Below are 13086 nucleotides of genomic sequence, written 5' to 3' on the forward strand. Positions count from 1 at the left end.
AACCTCTGTAGTTCATTTCTACACACCATACATCCCCTTTGGAAAGTGATTTAAAACTCAATTTAATATTCTATAAATTTATTTATTTAAATCAAAAGTCAACATTTTAATAGATATTTGAGATACCCTATGCTTTCAAAGTGATGATATGCCCCCTCCCCCCAATATATTTGTCGATTTGGACATCTATCGACATTTGGGTGAATATTTAAGAAGTCCTTAGTTTTCAAACTGAAGAGATGCCCTTATTAACCTTGTTCTTTGTTATACTAACAAAAAACAATCTAAATATCCTCATCTTCAACCTATAATTAAAAAAACGTTAATTTTCTACCCAAAAGTCAGTTATCTTCAATTTTTGTAGAATATAAATTTTAATCTATTTAACCTTATAATCCTTTGTTTTAAAACTCCTCATACTCCCTTTGTCCTGAAATTTACTATCCAAAAATCTCATCTTCTACTTCAAAAAGTCATATATTATTGTTTAGATTTGAAGTAAAAAAAAAAAAAAAAATCAATGATAATATGCACATTCCACTCTGTTTAGTGTATTTGAGTATCTATTTTTAAGTCAGTATAGTATTATTCTAAAAACATTTATCCAAAATGTCGAAAATGACTGATTTTGGGAACATAATCAAAGTTTTTTTTTTAAAATTTTAAGTTGAAGGCAATGACGCGTAAGCATTTTGGTCAATATTTGAAATCCTTATATGTTTTTAAACGAATGACATTGACCTTTGACTTAGTTCTTCTCTTATAGACTAATGAGAAATGATCAAAATATTTTTTTTCTTCAACCTCAAATGGAAAAAATCCTAGATTTTTTTCTTCAAAACCACTCTTCTTAAGGTTCTTAAACCTTATTGGTCAACTATAGTTTGACCCCTCTACAAGAAAATCCTAGCCCGCCCCTGAGTTTTGTTAATGTGCGCCTTAAGGGCACGTGTTAAAGTATAATAAATACACCTTGGGAACAAGCATTTGGGGGTATTTTTATATTAAAAAAAAATGAGAGCATTTTCGATACAAAATACAATTGCCCAGGTGTATATATTGCACTTTAACATGTGCCTTAGGGCACACGTCAAAGTGGAATAAATACACTTTGAAAATTGGACTTTGTACTGAAAATACGCTCAAATTCAAAATTTTAAAGTGTATTTATTGCACTTTAGCGTTTTCCCTGAGGGCACACATTAACAAGACCCTTAAAAATATCCTCCAATGCTTAATTCCAAAGCGTTTTTAATGCACTTTAACGTGTGCCCTTTGGAATACGTTAACAAAACCCAAATACCTTAAATAACCTTGTCATGTTCTCCCACCGTGAGAGCAAAATAAGATTATTTCATTTTGAACGATTTGTTTGGATGAGAGAAATGGAGAAAAGAGAAAATAAATGAGTTTCTTTTCATTTATCTTATTTGAATTGTGAAGTGGAGAGATAATGGAGAAAAGAGAAAATAAATGAGTTTCTTTCCATTTCTCTTATTTGAATTGTGAAGTGGAGAGATAATAGAAAAGAATTGAAGAAAAAAAATGTAAGTTTTCTTTCTCTTCAAAACTGGAGAGAAGAAGAAAGAAAGATCATGAAACCCTATTAAAATATTTTATAATTCTAACTCTGCCTTTGCCATCAGATATCTTTTAAGATATTTTAAAATTTTAAAATTATCCCAATTTTTCTCTTAATTTAAACGTAATGGAGAGAAACTGATTTTCTCGTCTCCTTTTTTCATAATGGGTCTCAACCCAACCAAAGTATAAAACTGTCCCATTAATTAACACTTGAAAAGTAGCCCACACAATGATTGAATGGCTTTAACTCACAGTGGCAGTTTCGTTATTTTTGTATGAGAAGAGGGGTAGGAGTATATAGAGTCGCATGGCGAGATAACGACCTTCCTTGCGTCTTAAATGCTTCGCTGTTTCGAACTCTCGATTGGTTCTGCGTTATTTTGTAGTTTTTGAAGTAAAAAAAAAATGCTGCACTTATTGTCTTTAGTCGAAGGAGCAATTGAGGGACACCCAGGCATCCCTCCAACTTGAGATTTTTTAATACGCATTAAAAGACGAGGAGATCTCTCGCCCGACATAGGGCCTTGCTTCCTGCCACGTGTCAGTGGGTTAGTAACAAAAACATGATATTTGCTTTTATCCTGTACTGTAGGGAGTTACTTAGCTATCAAACTCAAGGTCTTATTTCTACCCACCCTCCACTAATCCATTTTTTTTATGGCCAAAAATTTCAAGAAGAACCTATCAGTGTCTTTTAAAGGTCCTAAAAATAAGAGTGTTATGTGGTGCAAAATGAAGATTTGGAATGGTTGATTCTTGATCAGTCGACATGCAAGTTGGGGAGCTGAATCATGTAAGCAATAGTTTGGGATCATAAGGACAAGAGGAATCCTAATGGCAAATCGCCAATCGACATGTCCTTTGAGAGAACCAAATCCCACGTGCAAAATGATCGTAAATACATAATTTCAAATTGGCACGTAATTTGACTTGGAGCAAAATAAGTTGACCGACAAGCCCAATGTGACACTAGATCAAGATTTTCACCTCCATGCGTATTCTTAGATGCAATCGTATGATCCAAGAGTTCCATCAACATCAACTAAGAAGAAGATCAAAGAACAGAGTTAATAAGCAAAAAAAAATTCCAACACTCCTAATTGTAGACCACAAAAGAAAAATATTTTAATCCAATAATTAAATATGAATTTTAAATTTGTGGGCCAAGCATAAATACCTGAATGACACCTAAAATGTGCTGCTTTTGTTAGCAAGAGTTTGATAATTACGGAAGTTCCTGAAGTACAGGATCCAAATTCATTAAAACAGATATTTATCCCTTGCCCCTGGGTACTTGGTAGCATAATAAACTTTAATGCAGTAAAGGGTATTTCAGTAATTATACCCACCAAGTTTTCTTATATAACGTTTTTCATCGATCAGCGTTTCTTATACTAAATTCACTCAACTCGGGTTGTGGACGAGTTATACTGAGTGAGTCATGGCTTTGGCTACTGTACTCCTCTTCATCTCCCTTCTCATCTCAACCACCAATGCCTACAATCCATGCACCTCTCCTACTCCATCCGACGATTCAGAGCTCTCTCTCTTCCACATCTTCGGAAAATGCTCTCCATTCTCCCCACCAAAGCCCGAGTCATGGGTCGACACAGTCATCAACATGGCTTCCAAAGACTCGGAACGAATCACATACTTGTCGAGTCTAGCCACACAGAAGACTTCAGTACCAATTGCATCCGGGCAACAAACTTTGAACATTGGTAACTATGTTGCCCGAGGCAAAATCGGTACACCGGGTCAACTCATGTTTATGGTCTTGGACACTAGTAATGATGTAGCATGGGTTCCCTGCTCCGGCTGTGTAGGGTGTTCCTCTACAGTTTTCTCTCCCAACATGTCTTCCACATACGGGTCGGTAGATTGCAAAATGACCCAATGTACCCAGGTCCGAGGCCTTGAATGCCCGACATCTGGCTCAAGCCCGTGCCTATTTAACCAATCGTACGGTGGAGATTCTTCATTCTTGGCTACACTCTCTCAAGATTCTCTAAGGTTAGCCCTCGATATTGTCCCGAATTACTCCTTCGGTTGCATCAGTACTGTCTCTGGTGGGTCAGTTCCGCCCCAAGGTTTACTGGGTCTGGGTCGGGGCCCCATGTCACTTCTGTCACAATCCGGGTCATTATACTCTGGTGTTTTCTCCTATTGTCTACCCAGTTTCAAATCCTACTACTTTTCCGGGTCACTGAAACTCGGCCCAACAGGTCAACCCAAAACCATTAAAACTACCCCACTTCTCCGTAACCCGCACCGGCCATCATTATACTACGTTAACCTCACCGGTATCAGCGTCGGTAAAATCCTTGTCCCCATTGCCCCGGAGCTCCTAGCATTCGACCCGAATACCGGAAGTGGAACTATAATTGATTCGGGTACGGTTATAACCCGGTTTGTTCAACCCATTTATAGTGCTCTTAGAGATGAATTTAGAAAACAAATTAATGCACCAATTTCATCATTGGGTGCATTTGATACCTGTTTTACAACCACAAATGAAGCTTTAACACCTATAATTACGCTGCATTTTACGGGTATGGATCTGAAATTGCCCATGGAGAACACTTTGATCCATAGTAGTTCTGGGTCTTTGGCTTGTTTGGCCATGGCTTCAGCTCCAAGCAATGTGAACTCAGTTTTAAATGTTATAGCCAATCTTCAACAACAGAACCTTAGAATCCTCTTCGATGTCACGAATTCTCGCTTGGGTATCGCTCGTGAGCTTTGTAATTAGTAGTCTTAGATCTTTCCATCTCTTAGTGTTCTCTATGTTTTGTTTCCTTGTTCAGTTATTTATCAGTGTTTGATGAAGAAAAAAAAAATTTAAGTGTATTTAATATGTTTTTATGTTCATTTAAGTGTATTTAATGTGTTTTTTATGTTCATGGAAATTGTAAGGATTTAATAATGAAAATATGTTTAGGATTTTTAAGATTGTTACTGTGTTTGAAGTTTGACGTATATGCTAATAATTGAGAGATTCTATTGCCACACCAATTTTTGCTAATACCACCCTAAATCATATGTAGACCACCATAGAATTAGCATACATCTTTGGGTGCCGTTAGTAAGAGTTGGTGTGGCAATAGAAGCTCTCTGATTTTGTTAGGAGTCATTCTAGGGCTGTTAATGGACCTATGGATCCTTCTTGTGTTTATTATTATAATACATGTACTTATAGGGCCGGCCTTGAGCTTGGAAATAAGTCCAGCCCGTTAGTCAGACCTACATGACGACCGCAACAACAACTCCGAAATTTTCAAATTTCCAAGAATTTATTTACAAACTTTGAGCCCATTTGGAGCCTTTTTTTACTAGGCATCTGCATCACTGCAACGATTATAAGATTGCAACTGCACTCAATTTAATGAGAGTGACTTCAACAGCTAATTACATAGAAAATTGAATTTTACTAAATTTTTTATTTTTTATGACGGGATTATCTGAACTTACGACCAACTAGTGGGACCAGATGAGCTAAAGGCCTGGGCCAAGGCGTGTGGGTCCCTTCCCCTGAGAATGTGCAATGCCCACACATCACACACAACGGGTAACTGAGGGTGCGCCCTCATGGGTGGCCCCGAGGAATTAATGCTCATATTGGGTATCAAACTCACGACCTACAGACTTTCGCTGCTTATCAGTTCGAAATTGCCATTGAACCAATTCTTTGGAGCTATACGTAATTAAGAGGAAAATACAAATTATCTATATATATTCATAGACTAATTATAATAAGACACTTTTCTAAAATTTTAACTTGCTAGGTAACAACATGTTTCCACACATAATTGTACATTTTATGATGCTAAAAACAAGTCTAACTATTGATGTATGTACTAAGAAAAATAACAAACTATTGAAAGAAAAAAAACATCTTAACATCATGACATTATCTTCAAATCCAACATTAAACAATGTACCAAATAACAAAAGCTCACAAGGCAATAGAAATAAACCATAGACCCATAAAAAATGGTTTTTTTATTTATTTTATTTTATTTTTTATTATTATTATTATAAATAATTGGGTTTAAAACGTAAAATGGTGTGACTATGTCACTATCATGGTTTCAAAACTCGTCTGAGACTGAGATGTATCGCCCGAGTTATCTCGGTATCAAGCTTGGACGAGATAGACTAACAAGTCAAATTTTCGGATGAGATATAAAACCCCATGCTCATTTTTTTTAAAATTTTTTGAACGAGACATCTCAAACTTATTGGAAAACTCATCTGAGAAGACTCGATATCTGACATGGACGAGACGAGACGCGAAACCGAGTTTTAAAACCATGGTCACTATTTCCAAATGGTAAATGCCGTAAAATACATCACTAGTTTTCTATTCGATTATTATTCTTATTATTTCATGTTTACACAATCGGGATCTTGTGTCATTCTTCATGCATCACCGGTCACCATAACCCAACCCTATACACATATATATATATAGAAGGAATATAATTTGGGCTTGGACTGGTCTATAATTTGGTCCCAAATTCCAAAAACATACAGGCTCGGCTTAGACATGTTTAAGCTTTCTTGGACCTAACCCATCCATTAGATTGATCTGATTGGGCTAAGATACTGAGGTCTGATTAGCACAAGTCCTTTTATGGCCTGATCCAAAATTGACCCTGCCCATTGACAGCCCTAATTACACCATCACTACCATACAAACATTTCCGTGTAGTGGATCGTGCTAACTGGTAATAATGTATCCAAAAAAAAAAAATGGTTCAAAACCCTCATTTCAATCATTCATGAATTTTTCAAATTCCATTCCTATATTTATTGGTTTCTTGGTTCAGAAAAGTTTGGAGCGACTATTCATGTTCGTCATTCTTCCCTTAAAAGGATATTTCATCTGTTAAATTAGAATTATCACATTTGTTATTCTTACATATCACCTTCTTTCATCCAATTGACCGTTCGAGATCAGATATGAATCCCAACATTATGAACATATCTGTTTAAGTTTCCGATGATTCAACTGCGTTTAATGTTTTTTTAATATAAATTAATCAAAATTTTAAAAATGTTGATGAAAAAGAAGAAGAAGAAAAAAATGTGCCTGCGTGCGTTCTTGTGTGTGCATGTGTGAAGATTATCTAATCAAAAATGAAAGTGATTTCTTATTTAACGAATAATGGTTATTTATGAGAGTAAAATTGTAGTTTCAAAATTTTTTTACTCTTAATTAAGTTCTATTACAAAAATATGCATTCACTATATATTTTACAAATTTATATAACAAAACACAACCATAGAGCCCACTTTTGTGAGGGTACAAACTTTCATCCAACTAAGATAAAGTTTCCATCAAACTACAATTTTTGTGGAGTTAATTTTATTACCTTTCTTCTTTACTCTCTCTAATTTTATTATATTTCGTCTTTTACTCTGTTAACCCACTTTATTATTTTTCATCTTTTAGAACATTTCCAGCAAACTCTTTAAAGTGTGTTGGCTCTTTACTTTAAAGAGTGAAAGTTGGAAAAATCGTCTCTAAGAGATTCTTTAAAAGTAATGTCAAAATAAAGAAGGGGTTCCACTCTCTACATGTAGAGAGCCTCCAAGGCTAACTATTTTAATTATTAAAAGGAAAATGTTGAAATGACACAAAGTAGTTACTACGATTATCACAAGTCTGATGTGGGATGTGCAAATAACCATAGATGTGTTTCCTTGCGATACGAGTAAAAACCATCTACGGTAATGTATGCATGCCCACGTCAGAATTGTGAGAATCACAGTAAATCCTATGTCACCCCTGCACGACTCTTATTAAAAACAAAACAATTTCTTTCCTAACTTAGTAAGATCTCAAGTATTTCTAGGGGTTGTTGGCCTACATGAATTATCACATTCGCAGTCCAACACAACATCCTTGTAGATTTCAGGAAAAAATCAAATAATTTTTTTATTTTGTTCTGCTTCTACAATTTAATCTCAAAGAAGATGCCCCAGCCATAGGCACAGACGAACTCTAGTACATTAGATAGAAGCGGGCAGGGCGGGGTGGGCATTATTAAGCCCTAACCCAACCCAAATATGATGAGCTGAAAATTATGAACTCGGCAGTGCCTTTGCAGGTTTAATACCAAGGGCCTAATCTTTGTTTTTCAACTGGAAGGCCGGCTTAGTGGGCTAGTGGGCTTAATTAACACACCTACTTGGCATTGAACCTTTACGTAGGGCTGCAACTTGGGTGGACTGGCCCTAACTCAACCCAACTGATGAGCCTAGGTTGGAATATCTCAACCCCAACAAAAATATATAATTGTATAGTAATTATATATTTTTGTTTAGTTTAACTTTTTTATTCGATCTTATCATGGCTTGTGTACAATTGGATATTATTAATGTGGACTTTGATTAAGTATGATTTGTCTAAATATTCTCTCAATGATGGATTTGGAGGTTGTATGTGATTCTATTTACTAGTGGCCTTGATTTTTTTATGCTACATATTTTTTTTTTTAAGATATAAAATTTATTTATTGATTAAAATGAAATTAGTCATATTCAATTAGCCAACCCGTCGAAAATTACCTAATTCGGGCTAACTCGAGATCAACCCAATTTTAGAAGATCAGGCTTGGGTTGAGCTCAGGCCCGACGGTTGGATAGAGTTGAGCTCGGGTTGAGGGTTCTACCACTTGGGTTGAGCCTAGGTTTATCCAACCTGCCCAGGTTGGAGCACTACCTTTACGGATTCAATATCAAGGCGCTAATCCGATCTTTTTGGGTAGGTTAGGTTAGTGGGCCAACGGGTTCAATTGACATCCCTACTTGGGAGGAAGCAGTTCCTAGACTAATATTTTTTAATCGTCCCGAATGAATTTCTAGTTGCGTTGGACTTTCGTATTGTGGATCACTACCCAAACTTGCTTCCGGTTATTAAGTTTGAAAATATTTTAATTAGGAAAATGCGATTTTTAGGTGTATGATTACATATTTTCCTTGTATTTCAAATTTCCAAAAAGTGAATTTTCACCCCAGGAGGCAAAATGTTTTTCTCACTTGTTGATGTTATTCTCTCACGATTACTCCCATCCCCCAAAACTAAAGTTTCACAGTTTCAGAACTCGACTTGACACGGATGTCCACAATCAACAACTTGAGAATTGATTTGGACAAGTCAATTAAAAAATTCAATAAATTTATAAATATTTTTAAATAAATAAAAAATATTGTGTACAATCGAATAACTTGGCAACGCTAAATGCTAGTTATGATCCCAAACTAACAAAGGTCAAGATCGAAAGGTGAAACAATGGGAATAATCCAAGGGTGTCAACTGGTTGGTTCCACATATACCCAGAACCGTATAAAATAGAGTCATGTGGGAGTGACCTCAAGATTGTACCTCATAATATTGCACGTCTTGACGTGAAAGTGTGTAGGAATTATAGATGCTTTTTGATTCGTATCTTGATGAAAATAATCTACAGTTCCTCCACACTTTCACATTAGGGTGTACGATATGAGGTACAAGCTTGATATCACTTCAGCATTATTCTATAAAATATTTTTCCAAGTAAGGTTTGGGTCAAGAGAAAAACTAAAATGGATTTAGCTGAATCCACTATTCTCACAAGCATAGTTTAAAAAGTTGGAAAATGCTCAAGTAACATTAAAATGGACATCGATTCTCACATTGCTGACATGGATGTATGTACGGAACCAGAGATGCTTCTCATCGTGGACCAATTTTGGGTAGATTATGGACTTGCATAGGCCCAAGTCATGTTTAGGACTACGATCGAGCATGGAAGCTAAGTTATTGGATGCCCCAATGTGTGAAGTAGACCAGATAAATGTGGGCTGGTCTCAGACCTGTATGTAGTTTGTCCCTGCTATTAGATGGGTGAGAATTGGGCTAGGCTTTTTACCAATGATTAGAACAGGGCCATTTATGGACCCAATAACATGGCCCATTAACAGTCCTACTTATGGCACACTCTTTGGATCCCATTGAGTATTAACGTTTGGACCAGCCAACTAAAACTTGGCTTTTGTGGTTGGTATAAATCACATTTGAATTCCAATAGAGGCCAAGTAGTTGCACACTGCTAGTAGCTGGTTGCAGACCAACCTTGACAAATAACAATTTTTTTAATAACCTCTACTTTAACCTATATTAATTGCACTACATTATCGGTAATGTTAAGATTTAAGGTTATTCACCTTCTCAGGACTTCGTCTTCTCTACTCGAATAAATTGTAAAAAATGCATGTTATACAACAAAGTATTTCTTACAAAAACTATTGAACCAACAATAATTTCTGTGAGCATGGCTGAAAAAGAAGAAAAATATTTTTCTTTAAACAGTTTTGGTTCTCGATTTCTTTCAATTATTTTTTCTTAATTATGTTCGGTTTCAAGATATCCAACTCTAATAAGTTCCAATAAGAAGGACTCAAAACTATCTTATGGATTCTGGTTTTGGTTTGGTTCGATTAAATGTGTACCATTTGACATCCTTTGGTGAACACCTCAGATTTCTTCTAGTAAATGAGAGGGTTGGCTTGGGGTACTTGCCCCCACAAAAATGTATAAAAATAGCATGAACCCATTGATAATTTGGTATATTTTGAATTTGTCCTCATGTTTGCCCCCACCCCCACTCAATTTTTTGGATTTATTAGAGTCCCCCCTATTTGATTAATTTCCTGTGTTTTTCTAAGAGACACCCCTTTGCTTTCAAATTGATAACATGTCCCTTCAATTTTTAGTGGATGTTTGAGATACCCCTATGTTTACAAATTCATGACATGTCCCCTCCCACTTACAATACTTTTGGATACCCCTCCACATTTGGGTGAATATTTTACAAGTCATTATGTTTTCAACTGATTACCTCACTCCCCCCCTAGGGGTGCACATGGTTCGGATTGGTTCGGATTTTGACAAAATTGGAACCGAACCAAATATGATCGGTTCTACAAATTTGGAACCGAACCAATCCAAACCAACCTTGGTTCGGATCGGTTCTCGGCTCTCATACTTTCAAAATAGAAAAACTAGTATTTTTTGTTTCAAAAAAGTAATTATTTGGATCATATCATAAATAATGCCTATTTTAAAAATGAAAATGACTTTATGATTAAATTTTGATTGAAATTTGTATAAATTAAAAATTAGAGGATTCTCAATGAGAATAAAAAAATTATAATTTTAAAATTGGTATTTTGGATGGATTAGTGAGGACACTAATCCATAAATGGTAGATTAACGAATCTAAGTCTAGGTTCGCATAGTATATTTCATCTAACAAACATGGCATAAAGGTTATCGTAAAAAAATAAAAAATCAAACTCTTTGAAAAAGTTTTTTCATAAATGAGTTGATCCATTTAAGAGTTGAGAGAGAGATATGTGTACATTTTTTATGAGTTTTTGTTAGAAAAAAATGGAGGAGTTGAAGTTGAAGACTTTGATGAGTTACCTCTTCGTAACATACTAACACAGTTGAGAGAGAGAAATAGATAATAGAAGAACGAAACTTAAAAAGAGTTTTATTTTAAATATATATATATATATATATATATATATAATATAATAGATACTTCGGATTAGTTCGGTTTTCGGATTGGTTCGGTTCTATTATACCCCTAATCCAGAACCGAACCAAATTAATTGGATTTTTTTATATACAATCCGCACCCGAACCAAACCATGCTCAATCCGAACCAATCCAATCCAAAAGACTTCGGATTGGTTCGGTTCTCGGATTTACCCAATCCAATGTGCACCCCCCCCCCCTAGGTCACGTTGTTGTTCTTTTCTACACTAACAAGAAATAACAAAAATACCCTTGTCTTCAACTTGTCACTAAAATCTCATATTCAAATTCTTAAACTTCTTTCCAAAATTAATTTTAATCTATTTAATCTCATCTTCAATCCATCATCTTGAACTTCGCATTAATCCCTTTGTAAAAAACCTTAAAATTTTCTTTGAAAAAATAATATCTTTTATTTCAAAAGTTCTTTCTTATTCTTTAAGTTTGAAGGTTAACGTAGACAAGTCCTATGATTCAAAAATAGGGTAAACAAAATTTACTCAATATGTTGAAGATGAATGGCACTTTGAATATAAATCAAAAGGTATTTTATTTTAAGTTGAAGTCGAGGGTATTGAGGTCATTTTACATAATCTATTAGAAAATATCAAAGTCAAGTAGGCATGTAGGTATTTTGATCAATATTTGACATCTTTATCCATGTTTTTAAATTGATGACATTGCCCCTTAATTTGTGTCTTCTCTCATAGATTAATGAAAAATTTACCTAAATGTCCTTTTGTTCAACATTTGCATTTTCTACTCAAATCCATTCATCTTCAAGTTCTTCATGTAGACACCCCAATTTGAACGGGCCCTCACTCGAAAGGGCCTAAAAATAGTAATTTTTCGATAAATTTGGCCAACGGGCTTCGAAGGCCCGAAACATTAAAATCTGACATTTTTGCCAAAATCCAAGCCTCTAACACCTCTCAATGGGTTAGTAGGTCCACCAAAAAGATTCGGCATACTCCCATCTACCCTGCTTCATTCAAAATATCGATTTTCTGACAAAATAGGCCAACGGGCCTCTAAGGCCCAAAACATTAAAAAATGACAGTTTTGATTAAATCGATGCCCCTAAGACCACCCAAGGGTCCAAGGGACCCACCAAAAGGATCGGATCCATCCTATGATGTCCCAACCTTCACCGTTCCATCTAAAAAAATCGATGATTCTCCAGCGGGCCTAAAAGGCCCAATTTGCCAACACGTGGCACTTTTGATCAAATCAATAAAATGCGAAAAATCCAAAAAAAAAAAAAAATAGATAAATTAAAAAAGCGAGACTTGGGATACCTACCCTTCATCTACCTTTACCACTCCATTTCCGAAACCCCAAACACTCTAAGTCAATTCAAGGCCCATAAACCCTTAACTCTTTCCTAAACTCATTTTCCAACCTTATCCTTAACCCAAAATCAACTCCACACCACCTAAACCTAAAACCAACTTACCCTCAAAAATCCAATCCAAAACAAACCCTATCCAAGTAAAAATAATCCATAACCCTTTAAAAAAGTCCAAGTCCAATATATCAAAAATCCATAAACCATTATTCATACCCTATTCATTATCCAACCCACAACCTTAACCCATCAACCCTTACCCACATCAACCAATCACCCTCTCTACATCACAACATGACACATGTCATCACCACCCTTCACCTCCCTCATCTAATCATTTATCTCCATCATCATTCTCTAAAAAAAAATCAACCAAACACATCACTTCCCTCCAAAATCACCTCAACCCATACTCTACCCTAACCCAACCTATCCCCATTCTCCAACCAATCACATCACAACCCATACTCAACACACCTCAATCTATCATCCTTCTCTAACATCAACAACCATCCACATCACAACCCATCATTTTCCTTAAAACACTCCCATGAAATCACCT

The 13086-nt window shown here is 35.5% G+C and overlaps 1 protein-coding gene across 1 annotated transcript; it reads left to right on the top strand.

Annotated features, from left to right (window-relative positions):
- Nucleotides 1–2967: 2967 nt before the first annotated feature.
- LOC147404960 (Eukaryotic aspartyl protease family protein) lies at nt 2968–4553 on the top strand. Its single transcript, XM_086441093.1, has one exon. It carries the CDS (start codon nt 3026–3028, stop codon nt 4334–4336), a length of 1311 nt encoding a protein of 436 aa, XP_086297219.1. The 5' UTR covers nt 2968–3025; the 3' UTR covers nt 4337–4553.
- Nucleotides 4554–13086: the final 8533 nt, after the last annotated feature.

This window comes from Akebia trifoliata, chromosome 4, assembly GCF_017979445.1.
Source record: "Akebia trifoliata isolate Shusen 1 chromosome 4, ASM1797944v1, whole genome shotgun sequence".
Classification (NCBI taxonomy): domain Eukaryota; kingdom Viridiplantae; phylum Streptophyta; class Magnoliopsida; order Ranunculales; family Lardizabalaceae; genus Akebia; species Akebia trifoliata.

Bases quoted from the DNA above. Each gene is read 5' to 3' on its own strand.
- LOC147404960 (XM_086441093.1), top strand. From the start codon at position 3,026: ATGGCTTTGGCTACTGTACTCCTCTTCATCTCCCTTCTCATCTCAACC.